This window comes from Copadichromis virginalis, linkage group LG22 (genome assembly GCF_057382275.1).
Source record: "Copadichromis virginalis isolate Kocher_CV1m ecotype Utaka linkage group LG22, C_Virginalis_male_GT1.1, whole genome shotgun sequence".
NCBI classification, from domain to species: domain Eukaryota; kingdom Metazoa; phylum Chordata; class Actinopteri; order Cichliformes; family Cichlidae; genus Copadichromis; species Copadichromis virginalis.
The window spans coordinates 2,725,545-2,747,349 of NC_140638.1; the positions used below are offsets into that span (position 1 = coordinate 2,725,545).

Sequence of the window (21,805 nt, forward strand, 5' to 3'; positions counted from 1 at the left end):
AGCAAGGTAATTAAATATCCATCCAGCCATCCTCAGCCTACGGCAGCAGGCCCCTGGTGACCCTGAAGAATGAAATAAGATGCTCGTACACAACAAGTCTGGATGTTTTTGAGCCTCATGCACCTCCACATCCACATTATCCATATTATATGGATTATATATGTGTACATATGGTATATTTATGCTGATATCCTCACTCACATTCCCCTTTATTGTATCTGTAACATGCAACTTCTGTCGGTGCTGTGCTACTGGAAACTGAATTTCCCGGAGGAACCCACCCGAGGGATTAATAAAGTTTCATCTAATCTAATCTCACTGGTCTCGCTGCTGTGGTTTGTCCAGGTGCTTTGAAATTCAAGCTGTGGCCTGACCAGCATCAGCCAGCCGAAGCATCAAAGCTTGGCTCAGAAACAACCACGAATGAGGCGCAGTTTCTTAAAATGTTTTCAAATGTTTTGGCTTTTGTCTTCTTGTCCATGGAAATCACCGTGCGCTTGCTTCTGGCATGCCGCCGTGGGCCATGCCTCTGTATGAATGCGTGCCCATGCATATGTGACTGTTTATGTCTGTGTGTGGTCTTTGTAAGACGAGGATGTTTCCCCCTGAGGGGATGGATGTACAGATCCATTTCAAAGCCCAGAGAGCTCCCTTCCCCCCGTACGTCCCCCCCAACATCGTGTTCCCAGCAGAGTCCAGACTGTCAGTGAGAGCAGAGCCTTTTAAAAGCCTGCATGTGCTGTTAAACATGGCTAAGCTGTGACTTTCTGCGGTGATCATCCAGCCTTACAGAACAGATCAACATCTTCTGAAGCCTCTCGCCCGCCGTACAAAGGGCGCCATTAGAGAGGGTGCAGAGACGAGATAGCTTTGACTAATAGCGCTCTCTTCGTAGTGTTGTGTCTTCGTCCCGCTGTTTGTACAGCAAAATGTTAGACGTTCACATGCTGCTTTGGCTGCGCTGGGTTGGGTACACTGCAGGTTTCAGGTATCTCTGAGCTTTCAGTCATTCAGTCAGAGACCGAGGCTGAGCTTCTGATGCTGGATCAGCCTTTTGTCTCCGGCTGACATGTGCACCCCCTGTGATACAAAGTCCCTTAAATGTTTACGTGTGTTTATAAGTGTTGGCCATCAATCATTTATTTGTTGATTTAATTAATATTTTATGCCATGAATTTCAAGTAGATTCACGTACACTAAATACAAAAGACTTTCATTGTTCAGTAAAAAAACAAAAACAAAAAAACAGGAGAGTACACTGATGTTTGATGTCCTTGAACAAATCAATAAATGTCGACCTGCAGCACATGACCTCTGACCTCTCCACTGAAATTTGAGCATGTGTGTCTAAAGGAAACTTATGAAATGTCTCCAACTCTTTAACGAAGCCCTCTGAGGTGCATCCGTGTCACCTCTGAGGTGTCTCACGAACACAAATCCCAACGTTTCTCGTCTTTATCCGAGGAGGAGGTTTACGGTGCTGAAAGGCAACGTGGTTCTGCACACACGGCTTCTGGATAGCCTTTAATGGCCTGCTGCTGTGTGGTAGCAGGCGGGAATATCAGTGCACACGCTCTGCTAATTTGCAACCATGTGTTTCTTCTGATTTCTAAATAAAACACTAAGAATCGCTCCAGCACCTCCAGTGGAACGCCACCCTCCTCGCCACCTAGGGCTGATCCAAGACACACTATGGACAGAGCTCATTTCCACATCGGGTGTGGTGGTGCCACATCCTGGATGAAACTCTACCTTCTTCTGTGAACAAAGAGGAACCCAGTCTGAGGGATGATTGTGCACTGGTGAATTATTCCTGAGGTGTGTGAATTTCATAGAAACAGTAAAAGAAACCCCCCAAAAACTCAAAGCAGAGGCAAACAGGTTTACTTTAGAAGCCCTCACTGCCCACCTCTTTACATAGATGACTGTGGAAAGCCCATCCTTATGCACTGCAGCACTTTCCTGTTGAAAGTCATGGGCATTGGCTCACTAGTCCCTCTGTTTTGGAACATTTGCAAACAGAACATAAAGTGTATTTATGCAGGGAGCACTCACTGTAGTCACTGAGTGACGTGGCAGAGCTCGGTCTAAACAGTTTTGTTTTACTGCTTTAGCCAAAATTCATTTTAAGATTGGTGAAATAACCAATGTTTAGCTCAACCTACTGTTTGTGTTAAAAGGAAATATGAACTTTTAAAGTTTGACAGGGCTTCAAAAACCCCGTCCTGTGGATTTTCCACAGTTCACTGGTATTTTCAGATGATTTTCAGTATTACAATAAAGTCTGAAAATGGGGTGAAACTGGGACTGCTTTCTGTTTTTCTGAAACATCAGCTCACAGTCACTGTGCATTGCTCACATTTCACCACCAGTCATTAGGCAACGCTAAGCATTTGATAAGACAGCATACAGTTCGTTGCAGTCAGTTTGGGACTTTGACTCAGTGCAACATGCAATATGTGTCCACGCACACTTTTCTTATTTGTTTTGAAAAAATCGCAGCAGCTACTACAGAGACCTTTAAATCTCAGCTGGCAGTGCTTATTATACAAAGTCTGATCAACCTCGCGTAAATCAATTATTAATGAAACCACCATATTCCTTTAGACAGTAAACGGTTCAGGATCAAAGATTATACAGTTTTCTTTCCCCCGTGAGTGCCCCCCCCCCACACACACACCCCTCCTCCCCCTCCCTCCCTCTGTGATCGTTCAATGCTGCTGACTGTGTCGGACTCCGGAGCGTCACCCCGACCTGACGCTCTCTTGTACCACAGCGCAGCTGTTACCATTACTTCATCTCTTATTGGATCAAGACCGAGAGAGAGAGAGAGAGGGAGAGAGAGAGAGAGGGAGAGAGAGAGAGGGAGAGAGAGAGAGAGAGAGAGAGCAAAGGCAAACAAGTGGAGAGAGAGAGAGCGGGAGAGAGTTGGAAGCCTGCGCCGTGCTTCATCGATCTGCAGAGGTGCACCGAGGACCTTCTGTCGGACATTGGTCACATCTTTCAGTTTTTTAAGTGAATGCCAGAAGTAGAGTGACTCTTTGGAAAATGCTTCTGGGAAATTTGGTACGGTAAGACTGTGACAGTTTTGTTGGTTTGATTTCAGCGTCGTGTAGTTTTAGCTTCATTTAAAGTGTTTCCCAGCTCCGCCCCGCCTGCCCTCTAAACACAGATTGCAGGGCTGCAGAACTGATGTATCGACCTGAGAGCGAGACAGTCGCTCCGTGCCTGATATCAGCGCAAACGCGCAAACCTGGAAGCTTTACCTTAAGAAAGAAGGCATTACATAAGTCTGCGAAGTATCAATTATGCAGCAGCGATGACTGCTGCTGTTATTTTTGGTCTGACTCACGCCGGGACAGATGATGATGATGATGGATAGCCTGGAACAGCTCATTGTCAACAATGCCGCAGATTTGTTTACCTGTGGGAGGTAAAGGTAAGCAAAAAGCTTCAGGTTAACGGTTCCACCGTGGATCACTCCCGTCTCCCTTCAGGACGTGGGTTTGGTCACCATCATCACTTTTATTATCATTCATTTTAGAATGAATTGAAATTAGCAAACGCAGTATATTAAAAATGAATTATACCTGAATTAGTCATCAGTCACTGGATCGTCGTAGTTTAAAGAACACACCAGTCCACGCTGAGTTGACGTCAAAATACCCGGATAACATACTGATTTTGGCAACCTTGAGCACTCTGAGGGCCGGACACGATCCACAAGTCATGGCGCTGTATCGACATAGATTATGACAGCTGTAGTGTGGAGGAGAAGTCACAGTACATCTAACATCTGGCCACTACATGCTGAGTGGACAGACAATATCCAGTTACATCTGGACCTAATTGGGCTACTTTGGGACTTTCTAACTCAGTTATGGCACTGACAAGTGTTGTGCGTTCCTGGTATGGCACAGATGTGTTACCACCGCTGACACATGACACGTACGAGGTTGACCTGCAGAGTTGGGGTGACCAGAGTCACCCTGCGTCCAAACTGTCTGTCAAGGCCAAATGTGATCTGTGAGAGATCCGCCGATGTGAGTCACATTTTAGATCAAACATTTGTTTCTAAACTCGGTGTTCAGGTCATGGTCTAACTCATGGTTGAACTTATGTTACTTCATGTAAGATTTCTACTAATTTGAGTGTTTTTATTGTCTAAAATATTGAATAGTAATAAATATCATAATGGAAGAGGGAAACTCTGAATATGTAAATCTGTGTGAATCTTTTTATTATTATTTGGGTAAAAGTGGAGACCGTCAGGCTTGTGAGGAGAGTCAACATCTGCAACTGTATGTGGGTGTAAAGGTGCACCTGGTGCACATGGCACAGCAACTTGCACAACTGTTTAGGCTTCATCATTAACAGATCTTCGAGCAACAAAGTTGCCATCTAGTTGATTCTTCAGGGAAAGTCTTACTTATTTAAGCAAGAAAATGTCCAACTGCATGATTGTGTAATTAAACCTATTAGAAGCGTTGGAGCTGCATGAAACAAAGCTCCCGTTACCATTCTGAGCTGCTTTCACCTTAAATCTGGGTTTAAGTTGTACTTTGGAAAACATCAGTTCTTGTAAAGATTTGCTGAGCAGGATACTAAAGCTGTACCAGCTCTAGAGATCCTCCAAGCCTGACCTTTGACCTTGAGGAGTGGAAATGTGTTAAAAAGAAATGCTCTCTGGTTTTCTGCAGGTAGTGGTTGCGTTCTGTCTGTGGGGCATTGATGTCAGCAGAGCTTATGTGTTTCAAGCCAGCCGACCTTCAGAGGGAGGGGACAACCCGCCATCTCATACTAAAAGTGAGAACACACTTGTTGTCTTAGCAACGCTTATTCTGGGCTGTTGAGTTAAGAAAGTCTTATAACTGAGCTGAAGACTGATGTGATCAAATATGGTGGAAACCTTTATTTCTGCATTTGGACCAAAATGACATTGATGTTTAAAATGTGTATTGCCAAGTTACATCAAAGCGAGAAAAAACACCGAGCTAGCAGCTACAGGCTGTTGGTGTTTTGTTTCTCACTCTAATCATAGCAGGATAGATGTGAATATATATCTGTATGTACATATTTCCTCCTTAATGGTTGGGCCAATGTGAACAAAACTTCAAGCAGGAACGAGTTGCATTTACTTAACTTTAACTTCACATCAACAGGAGTGTTTTAATTATGAGTTTTGACATCGAAAATCTAGATGACAAAAACCGTTATAGGAAAATTACTTGAATTTACCTTGAATGACTGTTATGGAGGCAAACCGAGCTAGAACTTGTGTACTATGACTTCTCGATTTTGCTTAAAGACATAAAAACACATTTTATACCAGAGCTGTGCACCATTATACTTGGTAAACGTTGTATGTGGGCATGTTTGCAGCATGTGTGTCTCACCATGCCCTTCCCCTCCCTGTAGTCATTTCAGAGTGGGTCAGCTCAGCGGGCTCCTGTAAGGGGAGGTGCTTTGAGCTGGAGGTGGCCAGCCCTCCAGGATGCAGATGTGACAATCTCTGCAAAACCTACTACAGCTGCTGCTCTGACTTTGATGAGCACTGCCTGAAAACAGGTCAGGCTTCTACACACTTGCTCACGTCTCTCGTCTTTTCTTCACTTCCTGTTTTCTTACCCAGTCTGTGGCTCTTGGTCAACAACTAACTGCATCGAGCTGACAATGTAAACCCTTAAAAGCAGTTTAGAGATGTGTAACAGCCAATGAACAGCTACAGAGCTGTCTAATATTAAAAGTATAGATATTTACATATGCTTCATATAACATGCCTACAAAGCTCGGGATGAGTACTTTCTCTTGTAACACAGGGAAATTTAACAAAAGCCAAAATGTTCATTTTCATCTGATGCTAATTTAAATCTCGGTTGCATCACCTATAACTGTATGTTCATCTTGAAAACATGAAGTAAACAACTGTGGAACATTTAAAAAAATCTTCAAATGAATTCAGCAACCATGAGCTTCTTGTGGGTCTTCTTTTTAAAACGTATAATAAAACGTCAGCGTTGCCTGGGTATGGATAATCTGTAACACATTTTAGGACCCTCTGTTATGCAACAGAGATCTGAGATCTGAAAACGTTGGTTGGGAGAAGACAGTTAAACAGTGGAACAGGGCTCATTGGGGACTCGGAGGCAGATGAACTCGGCAGAATTTAGCCAAAGTTGAACAAGCTGTCGAGGCTGCTGGAGGCGAATGTGCAGCCTGAGCTCGTCTAACATGTGACTTGGAAGATGGTCGTGGAGCCACAGAGACACTGCATTACTTTCAAGGCTCAGTAACACAATGGTTTAATCAACAAGCTCTGTAGAGTTTGTACCACATGGCTAACGATCAGTGATGGAGTGAACGTGCTGTCCAGGAGTCTGATTGCTGGATGGGTTTCTACAGAACGAGGAGACTCTGTGGACTTTGTGACAAAAATCCTTTGAGATGCCAAATCAAACACAGAGCACTATGTGCTGTGAAGAAGGGAACAGCTGAAAGTCATTTTTTTAATGGACGTGGGTTCACACCTACTAACCAGGCTGTGTGAAGGATCAGCATCGTTTAGTGTCTCAGGAAACTTTTTGTGAAAACTTTGTAAGACTGCAACTTTGTACATGATAACACATTCCTTCAGAAGTTTTGTAAACGCCTGAATGAAAGGGAAAAAACACAAGAGAGTCTTGAACGGAGCCAGTAAGAGTAACGTTATGATGTAATCAGATTGAATTTGTCATGATGCAGCACGCTGATGCGTTGTGTTTCCTGCTTTCATCTGAATTAATCAGGTAGGAAGTAGCTTGGTGCTGCTAATCAAATGCATGTATATCTTATCATGATGTCACCATCTTCCCAGGAGTGGATGTCAGACCTCTGCTCAGGCTAACTGCAAACCCCCCAAAACAGAACAAGAGCTGGAGCTCAGAGGCCTAAAACCATTCATTTCATTCACATGTTAAATGTTAAAGTTCATGATATTGTGCCAGGATAGGACTCTAAATTTAAGAAGGAGCATGGCAGCACAGATTAGGTCTGCTAAGTTCTATCTGAATATACAGAAGAAGAAAAAGATCATTAAGAGATCTGTGCACAAACAAATAACCATCAACCTCAGTCAACTGGAGCAGTGTTGCAAAGACGAGTGGACCAGTGGACTAGACTTACTTAGGTTACTGCTGCTGAAGTTGCTTCTACAAGCTGAATCATTGCATGTGCTTAGATTCTCAAAGAACTGCAGAGAATCCTGTGAAAATGTTATTTTTCACACACGGAAATAATCAATGAACTGACTTCCTGTTTGTGCTCAGAGGGAGGCTTTGAATGCAAACAGGAACGGTGTAGGGAGGAGAGGAATGAAGACCATGCCTGCCACTGCTCAGAGGACTGTCTGGAAAAAGGAGACTGCTGCTCAAATTACAAGTCCATGTGCAAAGGTACATGTCATTATCATTTTTAACCAAGTGACATGGAGATTAAATTTGCTTTCAAGCATGTGATGTACTGTGGTTTCCTCTCCAGGTGAGACTTCGTGGCTGCAAGAAGAATGCGAGGACATCACGAGTCCTGAATGCCCTGCAGGGTAAGATCGATGACCATCCATCCATCTGTTTATCCTTTTTCAGGGTCGAGGGGGGGGCTGGGGCCTATCCCAGCTGTCCCAGGGTGAGAGGCAGGGTACACCCTGGACAGGTCGCCCGTCTAACACACAGAGACCGACAACCATTTGCACTCACATTAACCCCCGCCTTCACACCTATTTAGAGTTGCCAATTATCCCCACTAAGTGCATGTCTCTGGATTGTGGGAGGAAGCCGGAGTACCCGGGGAGAAGCCACACAAACACGGGGAGAAGATGCAAACTCCGTGGAGTCTGATGACTAACCACGTCTCTAAAAAAAGCATAATAGCTCCACGCCTTCTATAGAAACCTGAAACACCATTTTGGAGAATAACTGCAGTTTGGTGATGTTACCAGATCAGTCAGCTTTGTCATTCTTGTGCTTCTCAGCTTCGTCCGTCCTCCTCTCATCATGCTCTCGCTCGATGGGTTCAGAGCCTCCTACCTGAAGAAGGACCAGTCTGTCATCCCAAACCTTCATAAACTCAGTATGTCTTCTTTTTAACTTCATCTGTATTTAAGTGATTTTTACAGAGCCAGCAGTTTCTGTATGTCCTTTATTTACTTTTTGATGAGTCAAAAATATAGCCTGGTTGCTTGTATCATCCTGTAAAATGCAGCTTTCACAACTCTTTACTTCTTAAAATGCAAAATTTAACAAAAAGTTACCTTTTGTTTCCCCTCAGGAGGATGTGGCACATCTACACCGTACATGCGACCAGTCTACCCATCAAAAACATTTCCAAATTTGTACACCTTAGCCACGGTAAGTGAGCCAGCATATTTAATGGATGGTTCATGTTGGAAGTTACAGTAAAGCTAGTCTGTTAATGAGTACTCTGTCTGAAGAATGAGCAAACACAAATGTTTGCCAGTGTGTTCAAAATGCCCTTACACTGTGCTCGTGTTGCTACTCAAGCGTTGGACTCATTTTTAAAACAGTAAATGTGCCATCTGTCTGCAGGGCCTGTACCCAGAGTCCCACGGGATTGTGGGGAACACCATGTATGACCCAGACTTTAATGCCACGTTCACACTGCGTTCCAGAGAGAAACTGAACCACCGCTGGTGGGGCGGACAGCCTGTGAGTCCAGTCTAGAGTCCAGCTGACCAAAAAGCAGGCGTAACTCTTAAAGCATAAAATGCAAATTTAAAAAGCGTGCTTCTTTAAAAACTGGTGTTTGTACATGTGCCGGAGCACACATTTGTAAGTACGCAGAGTGACACAAAATCCTGAGAATATTGAACACATTTGTGACCATTTTGTCAACATTTTCTCTCCATAGATTTGAAGAGCTTACGTAAGGTGTTAAGGTCACTTATAACAGCGTTTAAGAGGACCGCTGGATTTCTGGATTTCATCTCCTTTTGTTTCTTTTTCAGATCTGGATCACCGCTGAGAAACAAGGAGTGAAACCAGGCACGTTCTTCTGGCCTTGGTACTTAAGTTAGTACTGGAATGTTTTTCAGTAGCTTTAGATATCAGACTTTACTGAGGAGTCACTTCCACTTTTCCTGCACTACTTATACATTCTTGATATATTTTGTGTTGATTTTCTTTGAATGTCCGATGGCCTCAGTCAGAGCCCTGGATCTCTCTTAATGAAATGCCCCCTCGGGGATAAGTCGGGCTGGAGCCTATGACTTGTTTCATGGGCAAACAGCTGGGTACACCCTGGATACCAGTCTGTGGCTTAGGTGTGGATGTTGCTGAGGATACTGCCAATTTAGGGAAACAGTACAGAAAGGAGACATGATGTGGATGCTGGTGAAGCTGTTGTTCATTGTGGGGAAATCTTTCTACTTGCCAAATAACACAATAATGCACTAAAATAAATAAAACTCAGTCTTTCAGGAGAAATAATGAGGGAGGTTCAGGGAAAAAACAACACAAATACACTTTAGTAGCTGAAAAACTCTTGAAGATTGAGTCCAAAGCAGTGAGGGGAAGATAAATGATAATGGGATACTGGGCAGAGTCAAAGATTTTAATTTTAAAAAGCAAATATTAAAATGTGTGACATCATCGAGCAACAGTGCTTCTCTGATGCTTCGTGTAATTAACTACAAAGTGTTATTAAGTCTGAGCAACACAGACGTAAAAGAGGAGCTTTTGATTTTGATTTGACCCGATGACCGAGCGCAGCGCGACTGACAGGCACGAAGCAGACAGGTTCATGTCAGCGAGTGTTTGCATGTCCATGACTCAATGATCACGAGGGCTACACATGAAGATGCGCACTAGTCACATCCTGAGACAGACAGACAATGGGACAATACTCCCACACAGTCACAACAAAGGCCATTGAAGAGTCCGAGGAGTCCGAACAAAACGGCGTGTTCATCTGCTGATTTACATTCAAACCATCAGCCTCAGCTATTTGGTGACAGAATAAAAATTGATCGTCAGGTTTTGTCATTAAAATTTTAATCATCATGATTCTTGTTTTCAGGGTGATTCCTCTTGAAAGGAGGATTTTGACCATCTTGCACTGGCTGCACTTGCCCGATGATGTCAGGTGTGTCCATGTCTTTTTTACTTTTCTACAATAAATTAGCATGTAGCTTTCACACACAAAATAATGTGTAAAATTACTCACGAATGACAGTGACAGTGATACTGTGGGTGTGTCTGTTTAAGAGACTGCAGAGTCTGGGGTCAGTGATCGGATCAGAAGCCGATAAGTGTCAAGTGGCTTTTATTGTCATTTCAACCATGCACAGTGTTACAGTACAGAGTGAAATGAGACAGCGTTCCTCAGAGACCCTGGTGCTACATATGACATATAACAGAGTAATGTGCAAACACTGCAATAAAACAAGACAAGACAGTGAAACACCAGACAGAACAGGACGATACAGAAACAAGACAGTGCAGTGGAAATGTGCAAAATACTGTTGCATTGTGCAAAAAGTAGCTTGAAGGTGATGCTGCAGATAAGTGCTGGGTAGTGACGTGCATGGAGTGTTTGTACAGCTTGGTGTGTCAGCAGGTGAAGTAGGTGTTTGTGTTTCTTCTCTGGTTGTGCGTTCAGGTGAGATGCTTGAACTCACACTGAAACAAAGTTTTTTTCTACCTTGTTCAGTCATCACTGTTCCATGAAAAGTGTTTCGCAGCACAACGTTTCCTTCGTCATGTCTTTTCAGGCCGTATGTTTATGCTATCCACTCAGAGCAGCCCGATGCCTACGGACATCGAATGGGTCCACTCAGCAGTGAGGTGAGCTAGGCCTGAAGATGGTCTAAGAGGTGCGATTAATGATATGCAATAATCAATCATTTTGGTTTCAATTGAAATATTGTCCACAGCTGGACAACCCTCTGAGGGAAATTGACAACATCATTGGTCAGCTAATGAATGGACTGAAGCAGATGAACCTGCACCGCTGTATCAATCTCATCATTGTAGGAGATCACGGTATGAGCTCCACAGAAACCTGCTGAATTCAGAGGATTTTGTCTAATTAACCCTTTTATTACAGTTCTTGTAAATGCAGCAATGATTAGACAGTCCTCTATGTTTGTACTTGGAGGGAAGAGCTCCTTTACAGAGTAAGAGACCTTCTTTAGAACCTTTACTCCTTCACTGGGAGGAAGGAAAAGTGCTCAGGAAGCCCCCCAGCAGCCGGATCCTGTAGCCTCATTACTAAATAATGTTTCAGGGTCACCTGATCTGCAACAACTTTGGATCAACTTTGAAGGGTTTCACTGAACTTTTTCGGACATCCTGGAAATGAGCAATCGCAATAGTCCAATCCAGAAACACCACATGCATGGACTAGTTTTTCAGCATCACTCTGAGATGGGATGTTCCCAGTTTTCGCAATGGAAGGAAGAAGTTATGCATAGACTTTTTATATGAGGGCTACAGAAGAAACGATTGGTCAAAAATGACTCAACATTTCTTCACATTAGTTTAATTCAATTCACTTTTATTTCTGCAGCACAAAATCACACGAGCAAACAGCTCACGCTGCTTTTTAGTATGAATAGAGACAATATGACAGAGAAAACACCAAATATCAGATGGCCCCCCATGAACAAGCACTTGGCGACAGTGGGAAGGAAAAACTCCCTTTTAACAGGAAGAAACCTCCAGCAGAACCAGGCTCAGGGAGGGGCGGGGCCATCTGCTGTGATTGGTTGAGGGTGACGGGAGAAAAACAGGATTAAAGAAACACTAGATCTGACCTCTTCTAGTTCTGGAGGCCACAGAGATGCCATCAAGAGCTGCATCAGGTTTGAGAGTCTCTATTAAAACTGGTGAAAGTCACATGGTTCTTTTAAAAGACACACAGGTTCCTTCACTTGGCGTGTACTCTCAGTGTCAGCACAAGCATGAAACGTTTGGTCACACAACTTGTGTACGTCTGAGGTGTGTCGAGAAGTTACAGATGTCACTGCTGTGTCTCAGGGATGGAGGAGGCCCACTGCGACAGGACAGAGTTTCTCAGCAGCTACCCACTCAACATAGACGAGATCACGCTGATCCCTGGCTCGCTGGGCAGAATACGACCCCGTGAGCCAAAACCGACCACGTGTAAGTGCGCACATTTAAATAGCACAGTGTGACACGTGCTTTCTTTAGATGCAAAACCTGCTTTATATTTCTCAAATTTCCATTTCCAGATGACCCAAAAGTTGTGGTTGCAAACCTCACTGTAAGTAACAAATGTATAAGATCACAGTACAGCCTAAAACAAACTGAGCGGTTTGCTGTGTTTGCAGGGGTCAGGTCGTTCACCTTTGTATTTACTGTTTCAGTGCAAAATGCCAGCTCAGCACTTCAAGCCATACCTGAAACGGGATTTACCCAAGAGGCTTCACTACGCCAACAACAGACGGATTGAGGATGTCCATCTGCTGATGGAGAGGAAGTGGCACATTGCCAGGTAGCCTGTGATTCTAATCTGTCAGAAACGGTGTTTTAACTACCAATAAATCGAGATCTTATCAAGTCTGAGGAAGAAATAAGACGATTACAAAGGAAACTGGCAGCCTCAGTGACCTCTACTCCCACTTTATGTTTAAATTATGTCTGGTTAAATTTGAGGACTTTAAGTTAAGTTCACTGATATTTAGAAAGTGAGGTGAAGGAAGGATTTTTGCATGTTGTCACACTGAGCTACAAAAATCACAGAATGACTCAGTGCCTGCATACTCCATGTTTGTTGTTTTCAGGAAAATGCCAGAAAAGCCGAGGACTCGGTGTGGCTTCTTTGGTGATCACGGCTTTGACAACAAGATAACCAGCATGAGGGTACTCGTGTGTCGTATCTGCTGTTTGCTCCTTCTGTGTTTATATGTTAAAGGCATCGCGCGTCAAGCTTGGATACTTTGTTTGAATACTTGGCGTTATGAGTACCGCCATCTTGGGCTTTCTGAGCCAAAGGTTACCATGTAGCATTTTTAAAATCACACAGCAAGCCATAGTATCTTAATATGTTAAACACCAGCAGCTCTACGAGCAGCTCATCTCAGTGGCTGAACCAGGTGAGTTAAAGGCTGACATGTAGCAGTTGTAGTCAAACAGAATTTAAATAGTTGAAGACAGATGTGTTGTCAGTACAGATGTGATTGTTAAAGAACGTAAAAAAGACTTTGTACCGTTTTAAAACCATCTGTTATAAAGTGGCAGTTTATCACAGAAGGCCATGATGACTGACCCTTGATGATGACATCAAGTGGTGGCTGAAGGAACTGCAGCTTTTGGAATCTAAGGTTCATTCGGCTTCATTTTCAGCCCCAGAGGTTTCTTCTTGTTCCACGCGGAGTATTGTTTCGAGAAAAGTAGAATTTGAGAGAAGGACAAGAAACATGGCTGACTATTACCTCATTATGAGGAGTACATCTCTCTGATCTGATGTCCACACGACAGTTTTTCATAAAGTTTGTTTGAAAACTCCACGAGTTGATTTCACTGTTTGATGCTCCTTCTTTTTTGCAGACAATCTTTATTGGCCATGGGCCAAGCTTCAAATTTCAGAAGATGGTGCCGGAGTTTGAGAATATAGAGTTATACAATGTCATGTGTGGTAAGAATCTTTTTTTTTTATCTTCTTTTGAATACCAGAAAATATGGTCTAGATCTGGGGTGTCCAACTCCAGTCCTCGAGAGCTACTGTCCTGCAGATCCATCCCTACTCCAACACAGCTGAATCAAATGGTTGGAAACCTCTTCAGCCATCAAGTTTGGCAAAGGCCTGATAACAAGCCACTCATTTGATTCAGGTGTCGGAACAAGGATGTGTCTAAAAGCTGCAGGACGGAAGCTCTAAAGGACTGGAGAAGGACACTCCTGGCCGAGATAATAATACCGATGTTATCATTACTACTATAATAGCGTGTCCTCTGATTGTTCGTGCTTTAGACTTGTTGGGCTTGAAGCCAGTTCCAAACAACGGGACACACGGCAGTCTGAACGACATGCTGAAAGATCCGCCTTTCCAACCCAGCATGCCAGAGGAAGTCACGCCACCGTCGCCGTCGTCCGACGCCGAAATCAGCCACGACCTGGGCTGCAGCTGTGACGATGAGGTCTGTGGGAGGCAGCAATGCCACAGAAATCATTTGTAACATCTAAATCCAGCTGATTTCACCGTGTTTGTCACTTTCTTCTGCAACAAACAAAGACGAGGAAAAAAAACACATTTTATCATTTTCAGAACAAAGTGGAGATCAATGGGCTGTTCACTCGTGCATCAGATGGGGTCTACAGTTATAGTAAGTGTTACACACACACACACTGGAACAGCTGCATTCAGCTAGCAGCTGAGGAAATAGGATTATTTGACAGTAAATCTAGATTTTCTTCATCATGTATCTTAAAGCAATGCCTCCTGTTTCTGCTTTCATTTGTATTTTTTGCCGTTTTATTGGTCAGTAGGAACTGCAGAGGACACCAACAGAATCACCTTTAATTATGAAGTATAATCAAATAATTTGGCATCGAGGTACAACATGTTGTTTTTGCAGACAGCACCCAGCTGCCGTTTGGTCGACCAGCGGTGATGTTTGACACTCAGTACAGTCTTCTTCATCATGTGGAGTTCATCAGTGGATACAGCAAAGAGCTAGCCATGCCCCTGTGGACATCATACACACTGCCACCACAGGTACACGCATGTAAAGTTCTCACTCCGTCTTGTATCAGTCAGCTTGGTTCTACAAGCCACCTAAAACTTTATTTAGTTTTTTCTCTTGTTGGAATTTCATTCACTGAGCTCTGGTTGTTGTGTTCCTGCTAGTCCAAATTATAAAAACGTCAGAGGGTAAATTCACAGATACACTTCCATGATATGAAGATAAAAGTTTGAGTTTTTTTCTGTTATATTTCAGGAGTCCTTATGTTCATATTGATTGCCAGTTGTTTGCTTAAGATTAGCTGCTGTTCATATCAAGAAACTTAACCTGAAGAGTTTGCAGGTCATCACCGCCCTGTTCCTGTGGAAAGTCTTATTCTTATATTTATACTCTTGTCTGTGAAAACTCACCTTTTGCAAACTTTTTCATTTAGGAGTATCCAGAATTGGCAGGATTATAAATGAGTACATCAGAGGCAAAGCTCAGGTCGAGTAGTTTGGAGATGGCACTAGCGAGACGAGGCTGAGAGAGTTTGGACATGTTCAGAGGAGGGAGAGTGGACATGTTGGAGGAATGAGGAAGACCTTGGACGACGTCCATGGTTGTGGTCAAGGAGGATATGCAGAGGTGCCTGCGAGACACAAGAGGGCGCTTGGGATAGAAGAAGAGGAAGAAGCCTTCCTGTGCAATGTTTTGAAGCTGCTATATCAGCATGTTTGAAGGCACTTCAGGGACATGCCGGTGTTACTAACCCTGGTGCAATCAGTGCTTTATGATGATTAGTCAAAGTCAAATGTATTTATACAGCACACTTAAAACAGCTACTGTTCAGCAAAGTGCTGAACATTTAAAATTAAAAATAATTAAAAGAGATAAAAAGAAAAATTATGAAAAAAGCATAAAATGAGAAGATTTGAATAGGAAATAAGACAAATGAAAGTAGTTCATTCATTCCTCATTCTCATTTAAAAGCCAAGGAATAAAGGTGGGTTTTCAGATGGGTTTTGAAAGTTTAGAAGCAGTTACAGGAAAGACCCGACCTCCTCTGTGCTGTAATGTGGACCTCAGCACAGCTGGGAGCGTTTGATCCGCAGACCTCAATAACCTTGCTGGAGTGAACCCGTTCAAAAGATCAGAAAGGTCTGAGGGTGCCAACCCATGCAACGCCTTAAAGACGGATAATAACATTTTAACATCCATTTGAAAAGTGACTGGCAGCCAGTGTAAGGATGCTAGAATCTGACGACAGACTGACACCTGAGTAAAGACTATTACAGAAGTCTTTACTCAGGTGATTCGTTTGAAATGTGACAGACTGTAAGAGTACAAGAGTAACTCTTGCATTTCTGCTTTTTTAACCCTGCCCTGTGTTTGCACGAACAGCATGTCCAGACGTGTCCAGCATGTAAACAGACGTCTTCTTCCTCTCTTTCCTCTCAGAACTTCGTTGATATAAATGAGGTTAAACCTCTGATGCAACCACATTAGAGGCACTCTGGTGGTGCACTCACTGGTGGTGCACTCACTGCAAACACCACGAGTGTTTGCAGTGAGTGACTGTGTTTGTGTCGCAGCAGGATGTGACAGAGCTCTGAAAACACGCAAACATGAAATCTCAGACAGCCACTGCAGTAAACACACTCGCGTGTTTGACTCGTTGCAGGTGTTGTGTTGTGATGTTGTGCAGCTGCTCACGTATGGCACACCTGCTCCGTGCATATACATCGCCATGCATGAATGCCAAAACAACACGCAGACATGAGTGGAAGTAAACATTATATTAGAGCCCAGCATTACATCTGAGTTTCACTCTCACTTTAGATGCTTTTTATCTTTGATCTTAGATTCTTTCAGCTGCACCAAAATGCAACTGGTACCATTAAATGACAAAACAAACACTTTTTTTTTTTCATTTATTAAGGGAATAAAACATTAACCCTACCTGGCCCTATGCAGGATAAAAGTAATGCCCCTACTGTTAAATCATGAATTGACTGCGATTAACCACATTTTTGGTTCAGTTTCACTGTATGTTGTCTCATGTCTGTCTCACAGGAGGACATGACTCCTGTACCAGATGCTTCTCCGAGTGCTCAGTGCATCCGAGTCGACGCCAGAGTGTCAGCTGATCACAGTCAGAGCTGCAGCGCCTACGGCCAGAACACCCACCTCACGTATGGCTTCCTCTTCCCCCCAGGTAGCACCACAGGGTGAACACAGGACCCTCTGTGCAGAAATATCCATGTTGCTTAATATACATTGTGCAAACATCATAAAAACCGGATCTTAGTATAAATGAGATAAAATTATGTTGAGTTATTTGTAATCGAAAGAGTCGTTTAGGTTTTGAGCTTTAATTCTTGACGATTTAACTGATGTAGTCATATAGAAAATAAAATATATCAATTATGTGAAAAAAATAAAAGTCTAACCCTTTAATAAGGATGGCAATCAGGGCCCTGAGAACCAGTTTCCTGAAGTTCACCTTTCCAAGGAAGTTAGAGAACGACAGGAAGTGGACCAGGCCACCTTGTTGCATATGATGGGGGAGTTCATTTGTCCAAACTTTGCATACATTGTTAGCACTATAGCTTATGTTATTTAACATAATATAGTTACATTTAAAATGATATTTGAGGAGGAAAACACTGAATTTCCAGCGGAGTGCCAGGAAAATAGGAAATCATTACAATAATCCGAAATTTCACTGGGTTAACTTTGACTGTCACAACTTCTGAGTGACGTTTCTGCGATGTCAACATCTTATACGAGCTTGTTTGGATATGTGCAAACAGTGGATGATAAGACAGGTGTGACTCACACGTTTGTGTTGACAGAGCTGGCAACGTCTCCCGAGTCCAGATATGACGCTTCGCTCATCACCAACACTGTCCCCATGTACCCTGCCTTCAAGAGTAAGTCACCTCCATAAAAGTCAAAAATTCGTATTTTCACTTCAGCTGTACGTAACTGTAGCAACACGCTAACAGTTGTCTCAAGATGTTGTATTTATACCAGGGACCGGGAATGTGGGGAATCTGGTCTTTACTGCATTCCACAAAATATGTTACATTCCCATACAAGATGTTTGTGCTTCAGTCTCAGTAACAGGCTCGTGAAACATTAGGACTCTTCTCACTGAGCACTGATTTGTCTGTCAAATAAAACCTACTAACCAAATATGCCACTGTCAGCTGGTAATTAGCAAATTCGTCTTTAGTTCATTACCAGGCTTCTGGAGAACTTCAGGACATGTTGAGGATGTAATTTAGCAGTTTGAATCAGCTGTGTTGGATCAAGCACACATCTAAAACCTGCAGGACACCGGCCCTCGAGGCCTGGAGTTGCCCACCCCTGCCGTAGCATCTTTTCATTAAGTTTGATCAGTTGTTCATATTAGGGCTGCCACAAACGATTATTTTGATAGTCGACTAGTCAGCGATTATTTTTGCGATTAGTCGACTAATCAGATCATCATCCATTGGACGTACAGCGTACAGCTTATTGCACCAGCAGCATCTGGTCTTATATAACTATCATTAGCTTACAGCTTGAAGTGTTTGTGCTAACTAAAAATAAAGACAAGATGGTAGTTTATTAATTTTTAATGAAATTTGCAGATTGTTTCGGTGAAGTTTAATAAACTCCTTGCTTTCTAAAATATAACAGGACACCGGAGTATATTCTCCAGCGTCTCACACTTCTGATAATCAGCTGTCTGCTTGACAGTTTTAGCTGTGTAAAAACTATAACTTTAATCTCAGCCAAACCGATTTACTCAGGAACAAATAAAATACTAAAGAAAGCCAAACAATAACATTTTAAGTTATCTAAGTGACTCATATATCATGTTTAACCTGACTAGCGAAAGACGGCGGTGGGTTTGAAAACGATTTGCCGGGAGTCCGGTGTTCTCACGGCTCTAGTTAGCCTTGCCCCCGCCTAGCTATCGAGCTAGTGGGTAACAGACATCTCCGAAAACGTCGGAGCGCTTTTGAAAATATGTGGTGTCCTGATAAACTGAGCAGATATTTGAGGTTTACACAGCTACATTCTCGCCTGAAAATATGTTAAACGTTTATTTTGTGACCCAGAAAGAATAATAAGAGTAAAGTTAAAACTAACTAGCTGCCGCCATTGTTGGAAACTGAGCTATGAATTCTGGGACACAGCTTCTTCTTCTTCGGGGTTTAACGGCAGCTGGCATCCTTGTACATGCAGTGCTGCCATCTTCTGTTTCAGTCCGTTATTACACCCTTAAATCCTACTACTCATTCCTGCGTCCTTTGTGATCTTACAAAGCTTCAAACGATGCGTCGACTATTAAATCAGTCGTCGACGATTTTAATAGTCGACATAATTGTGACTAGTCGACTAATCGTGGCAGCCCTAATTCATACAGAGCTTTTATCGACACCTGAGCTTCTTTTATCTAACCCTCAAACACCTGGGGTTCAGTATGTTGTTCATGATCCACTGACAGGATTTGATCCAGCTGGTAGGCAGCTCGCTCCTCAGTCTGAGCCACAGTCGGCCCTCGGCCAACATCAAGCTTTCAAAATACAAAAGTACAGCAAATACAGTACAGCGGGAATGTCCATCTTTGATATACAGTCTCTAGCTCAAACCCAAAACAAAGACATTGTGTGAAGTGACTGCATCTCTATTTGAATAATTATGAGTTCTTATCAGCACTGAAGCCGCTGCAACAACACACTGTTTGATGACAGTCTTACTATTTTACTTTCTCACCCCCTCCCTTTGTATTTACAGTAGATTGTGACTTAAGAATAGTTTCAGAGTTAAACAATGAGTCTGACATCAGCGCATTTTTTTTTATCTGTTAGTTTAACTGTCCTTGTGGAGGTGGAAATTGAGTTGTGTTCCATGAGACACGGGACAGAAATGTGGTGATGTCAGGTATGAGCCAGGGTGGCCTGATACCCATTGTTTATAAAGAGAGAGGACTTATCAGGAGAAAGCAGACACTCAGCCTCTGCATACCTGCCCCATGCATGCACCCATTATGCTGTGTGTGCGTCAGCTGTGTGTCTGTTTGTGTCTGTTCGGCTAATAGGTTCTATATTAAGGCCATAAAAGGTTGCAGGAATAAATGGGAAACAGCAAGAACAGGATAGGTTTCCTTATTTAGGACGTGACGCCTAAAGTCTTGTCATGGTCAGTAGATTTACAGATGTTCACTCCACCAGTGAAACCTCACTTCTCCTGTTTTTATTCTTTCTTTCTTTGAAATGGAAAATCTACTCGAAAAGAAAAAACAAAATGAATATATACAAAATCAAATACTGGACAGAAGCTGAGCTGCTCTTCGAGTGTTTCTTATTACTGATGTTTATAAAAAAGGTGAGAGTATAAGCAGCATGGCCTATTTTTCTGTGGGTGTGCAGGAGTGTGGAGTTACCTACAAGGCACGCTGCTGCGGCGTTATGCAGAGGCCAGCAATGGGATCAACGTTCTCTGCGGCCCTGTTTTTGATTATAACTACGACGGCCTTCGAGACACCACCGAGAAGATAAAAGAGTAAGTTCACCGCAGCGGCGAGCGATGACGGCGCTCGGTCAGCTAGCTGATAACAACTAAAGTGAGCTTGCATGTGCATATGTGTGTCAAAACACAAGGTTCAAGGTTATTTTGTTGCCATTTGTGCATAAAGCAGCGCAGAGCTCTCTCAGTCGTAGAGAAAAGAGAAGCATAAGCAAGACAATGCAAAATACAACACAAATATAAATTATTAACTATATTATAGGCAAGGCAAGTTTATTTGTACAGCACAATTCAACAACAAGGTGATTCAAAGTGCTTTACAGAGACATTAGAAACAAGAACAAATAAAAAGCATATCCTGCCACCCTCTTTACAAGAGGGGTGGCAGGATATGCACATTTCTGAGGTAGCAGTGAGTCCCTGATAACTCCCTCAGCTCTTTCCTGGCAGCGCTGTGTGTATATGGAGTCCACGGATGGACGTTTTATCCCTCCGATGCTCTCCAGTCTTTATGAGCCTTTGCAGAGACTTCCTGTCTGCCTGTGTCATAAATGCACTATAAATATATGGCGAGCATTTCGTCTCCATGTGAGGAATCATTTAAGTGATTAATAACTACACAGCATGCTGTGGTTTTCACTTTGTGGAGCTTACATATTCTCAGTAGCTGTGCATGTTCCACCAGTGGTCCAAAGGTACGAGTGTTTAGTTCATTACTGATGCTGAACTGGTTGTGGAGGTTATTTAAAGATTTACTAGACTTCTGATGCAATTTAGCTCCTAACGTAAGCAGCCAGAGTAGTGTAAGTGATGCATTTGTACGGTGTGCTTTTCACTTTTTCACATTTTGCACGTGCCTCTGATCCCCCTCCTCGGTCCAGGTTCTCAGCTGATGGCTTCCCCGTTCCCACCCACTTCTACACTGTGATTACAAGCTGCCAGGAGGTGAACCAGACGGTTGATGAGTGTGACGGAGCGCTAAAGGTTTTCTCCTTCCTCCTTCCTAACAAGCCAGACAACAGTGAGGCATGCAATGTGAGTAAGAATGAATTCATGGCCTTATGGAGCTTTATTTTGAAAGGTAAAGACCCTCCAATCATTCCAGCAGGTGGCAGTACCTCCATATCTTTGTAGTGAATTCATTTGCACAGTGTGAGCAGCAACATGAAAAAAAAAAGACCTTTAACCTTTTTTTTATTAAGCTGTAGGTTTTTATTTAAAGATTAAGAAAATGAAAACGTGAAAAACAATCAAAAGATTTACAGGATGACGCTTTGAATTTTTAATTCCCAGGCATTAAAGTATCGCCGATAGATAAACATTTACTTCTCTTGATTGCCATTTATCGTTTTAAACACAGTAAATGTCAGATACTTTATGTAATGACTCAAACTGCAGAAAAATCATTTTGAAGAATTCTCCTTCAGCTGGGTTTTGTCACAAATTCGTCACTTTGACCATATTTCTTAAAAACACCAAAAGCACCGTTGTAGGTGCAGTTTGATATAGTATCATAGAAAGAGGCAGGATGAAATTCTATCTTTGTACTAATCAGAATCATTATTGACCTTGGGCACATCAGAGGATAAGAGCCCAAACCAA

At 42.8% G+C, this 21,805-nt stretch overlaps 1 protein-coding gene across 1 annotated transcript in view; it reads left to right on the forward strand.

The window, feature by feature from the left end:
• The first annotated feature begins 2,938 nt into the window (after nt 1-2,938).
• The window catches only part of enpp2l (ectonucleotide pyrophosphatase/phosphodiesterase 2-like), a 33,649-nt gene continuing 14,782 nt past the window's right edge, over nt 2,939-21,805 (forward strand). Inside the window, exons 1-24 of the mRNA XM_085446635.1 lie at nt 2,939-3,066; nt 4,701-4,806; nt 5,419-5,568; nt 7,305-7,430; nt 7,516-7,576; nt 8,006-8,103; nt 8,302-8,381; nt 8,580-8,699; nt 8,999-9,054; nt 10,069-10,134; nt 10,763-10,835; nt 10,925-11,033; nt 12,030-12,155; nt 12,245-12,276; nt 12,380-12,507; nt 12,797-12,875; nt 13,563-13,650; nt 13,986-14,152; nt 14,281-14,338; nt 14,591-14,730; nt 16,754-16,895; nt 17,536-17,613; nt 20,107-20,239; nt 21,085-21,238. Coding sequence (XP_085302761.1) covers nt 3,049-3,066; nt 4,701-4,806; nt 5,419-5,568; nt 7,305-7,430; nt 7,516-7,576; nt 8,006-8,103; nt 8,302-8,381; nt 8,580-8,699; nt 8,999-9,054; nt 10,069-10,134; nt 10,763-10,835; nt 10,925-11,033; nt 12,030-12,155; nt 12,245-12,276; nt 12,380-12,507; nt 12,797-12,875; nt 13,563-13,650; nt 13,986-14,152; nt 14,281-14,338; nt 14,591-14,730; nt 16,754-16,895; nt 17,536-17,613; nt 20,107-20,239; nt 21,085-21,238 — 2,388 coding nt within the window. The 5' untranslated portion in view covers nt 2,939-3,048. The remainder of the gene's footprint in view (nt 3,067-4,700; nt 4,807-5,418; nt 5,569-7,304; nt 7,431-7,515; nt 7,577-8,005; nt 8,104-8,301; nt 8,382-8,579; nt 8,700-8,998; nt 9,055-10,068; nt 10,135-10,762; nt 10,836-10,924; nt 11,034-12,029; nt 12,156-12,244; nt 12,277-12,379; nt 12,508-12,796; nt 12,876-13,562; nt 13,651-13,985; nt 14,153-14,280; nt 14,339-14,590; nt 14,731-16,753; nt 16,896-17,535; nt 17,614-20,106; nt 20,240-21,084; nt 21,239-21,805) is intronic.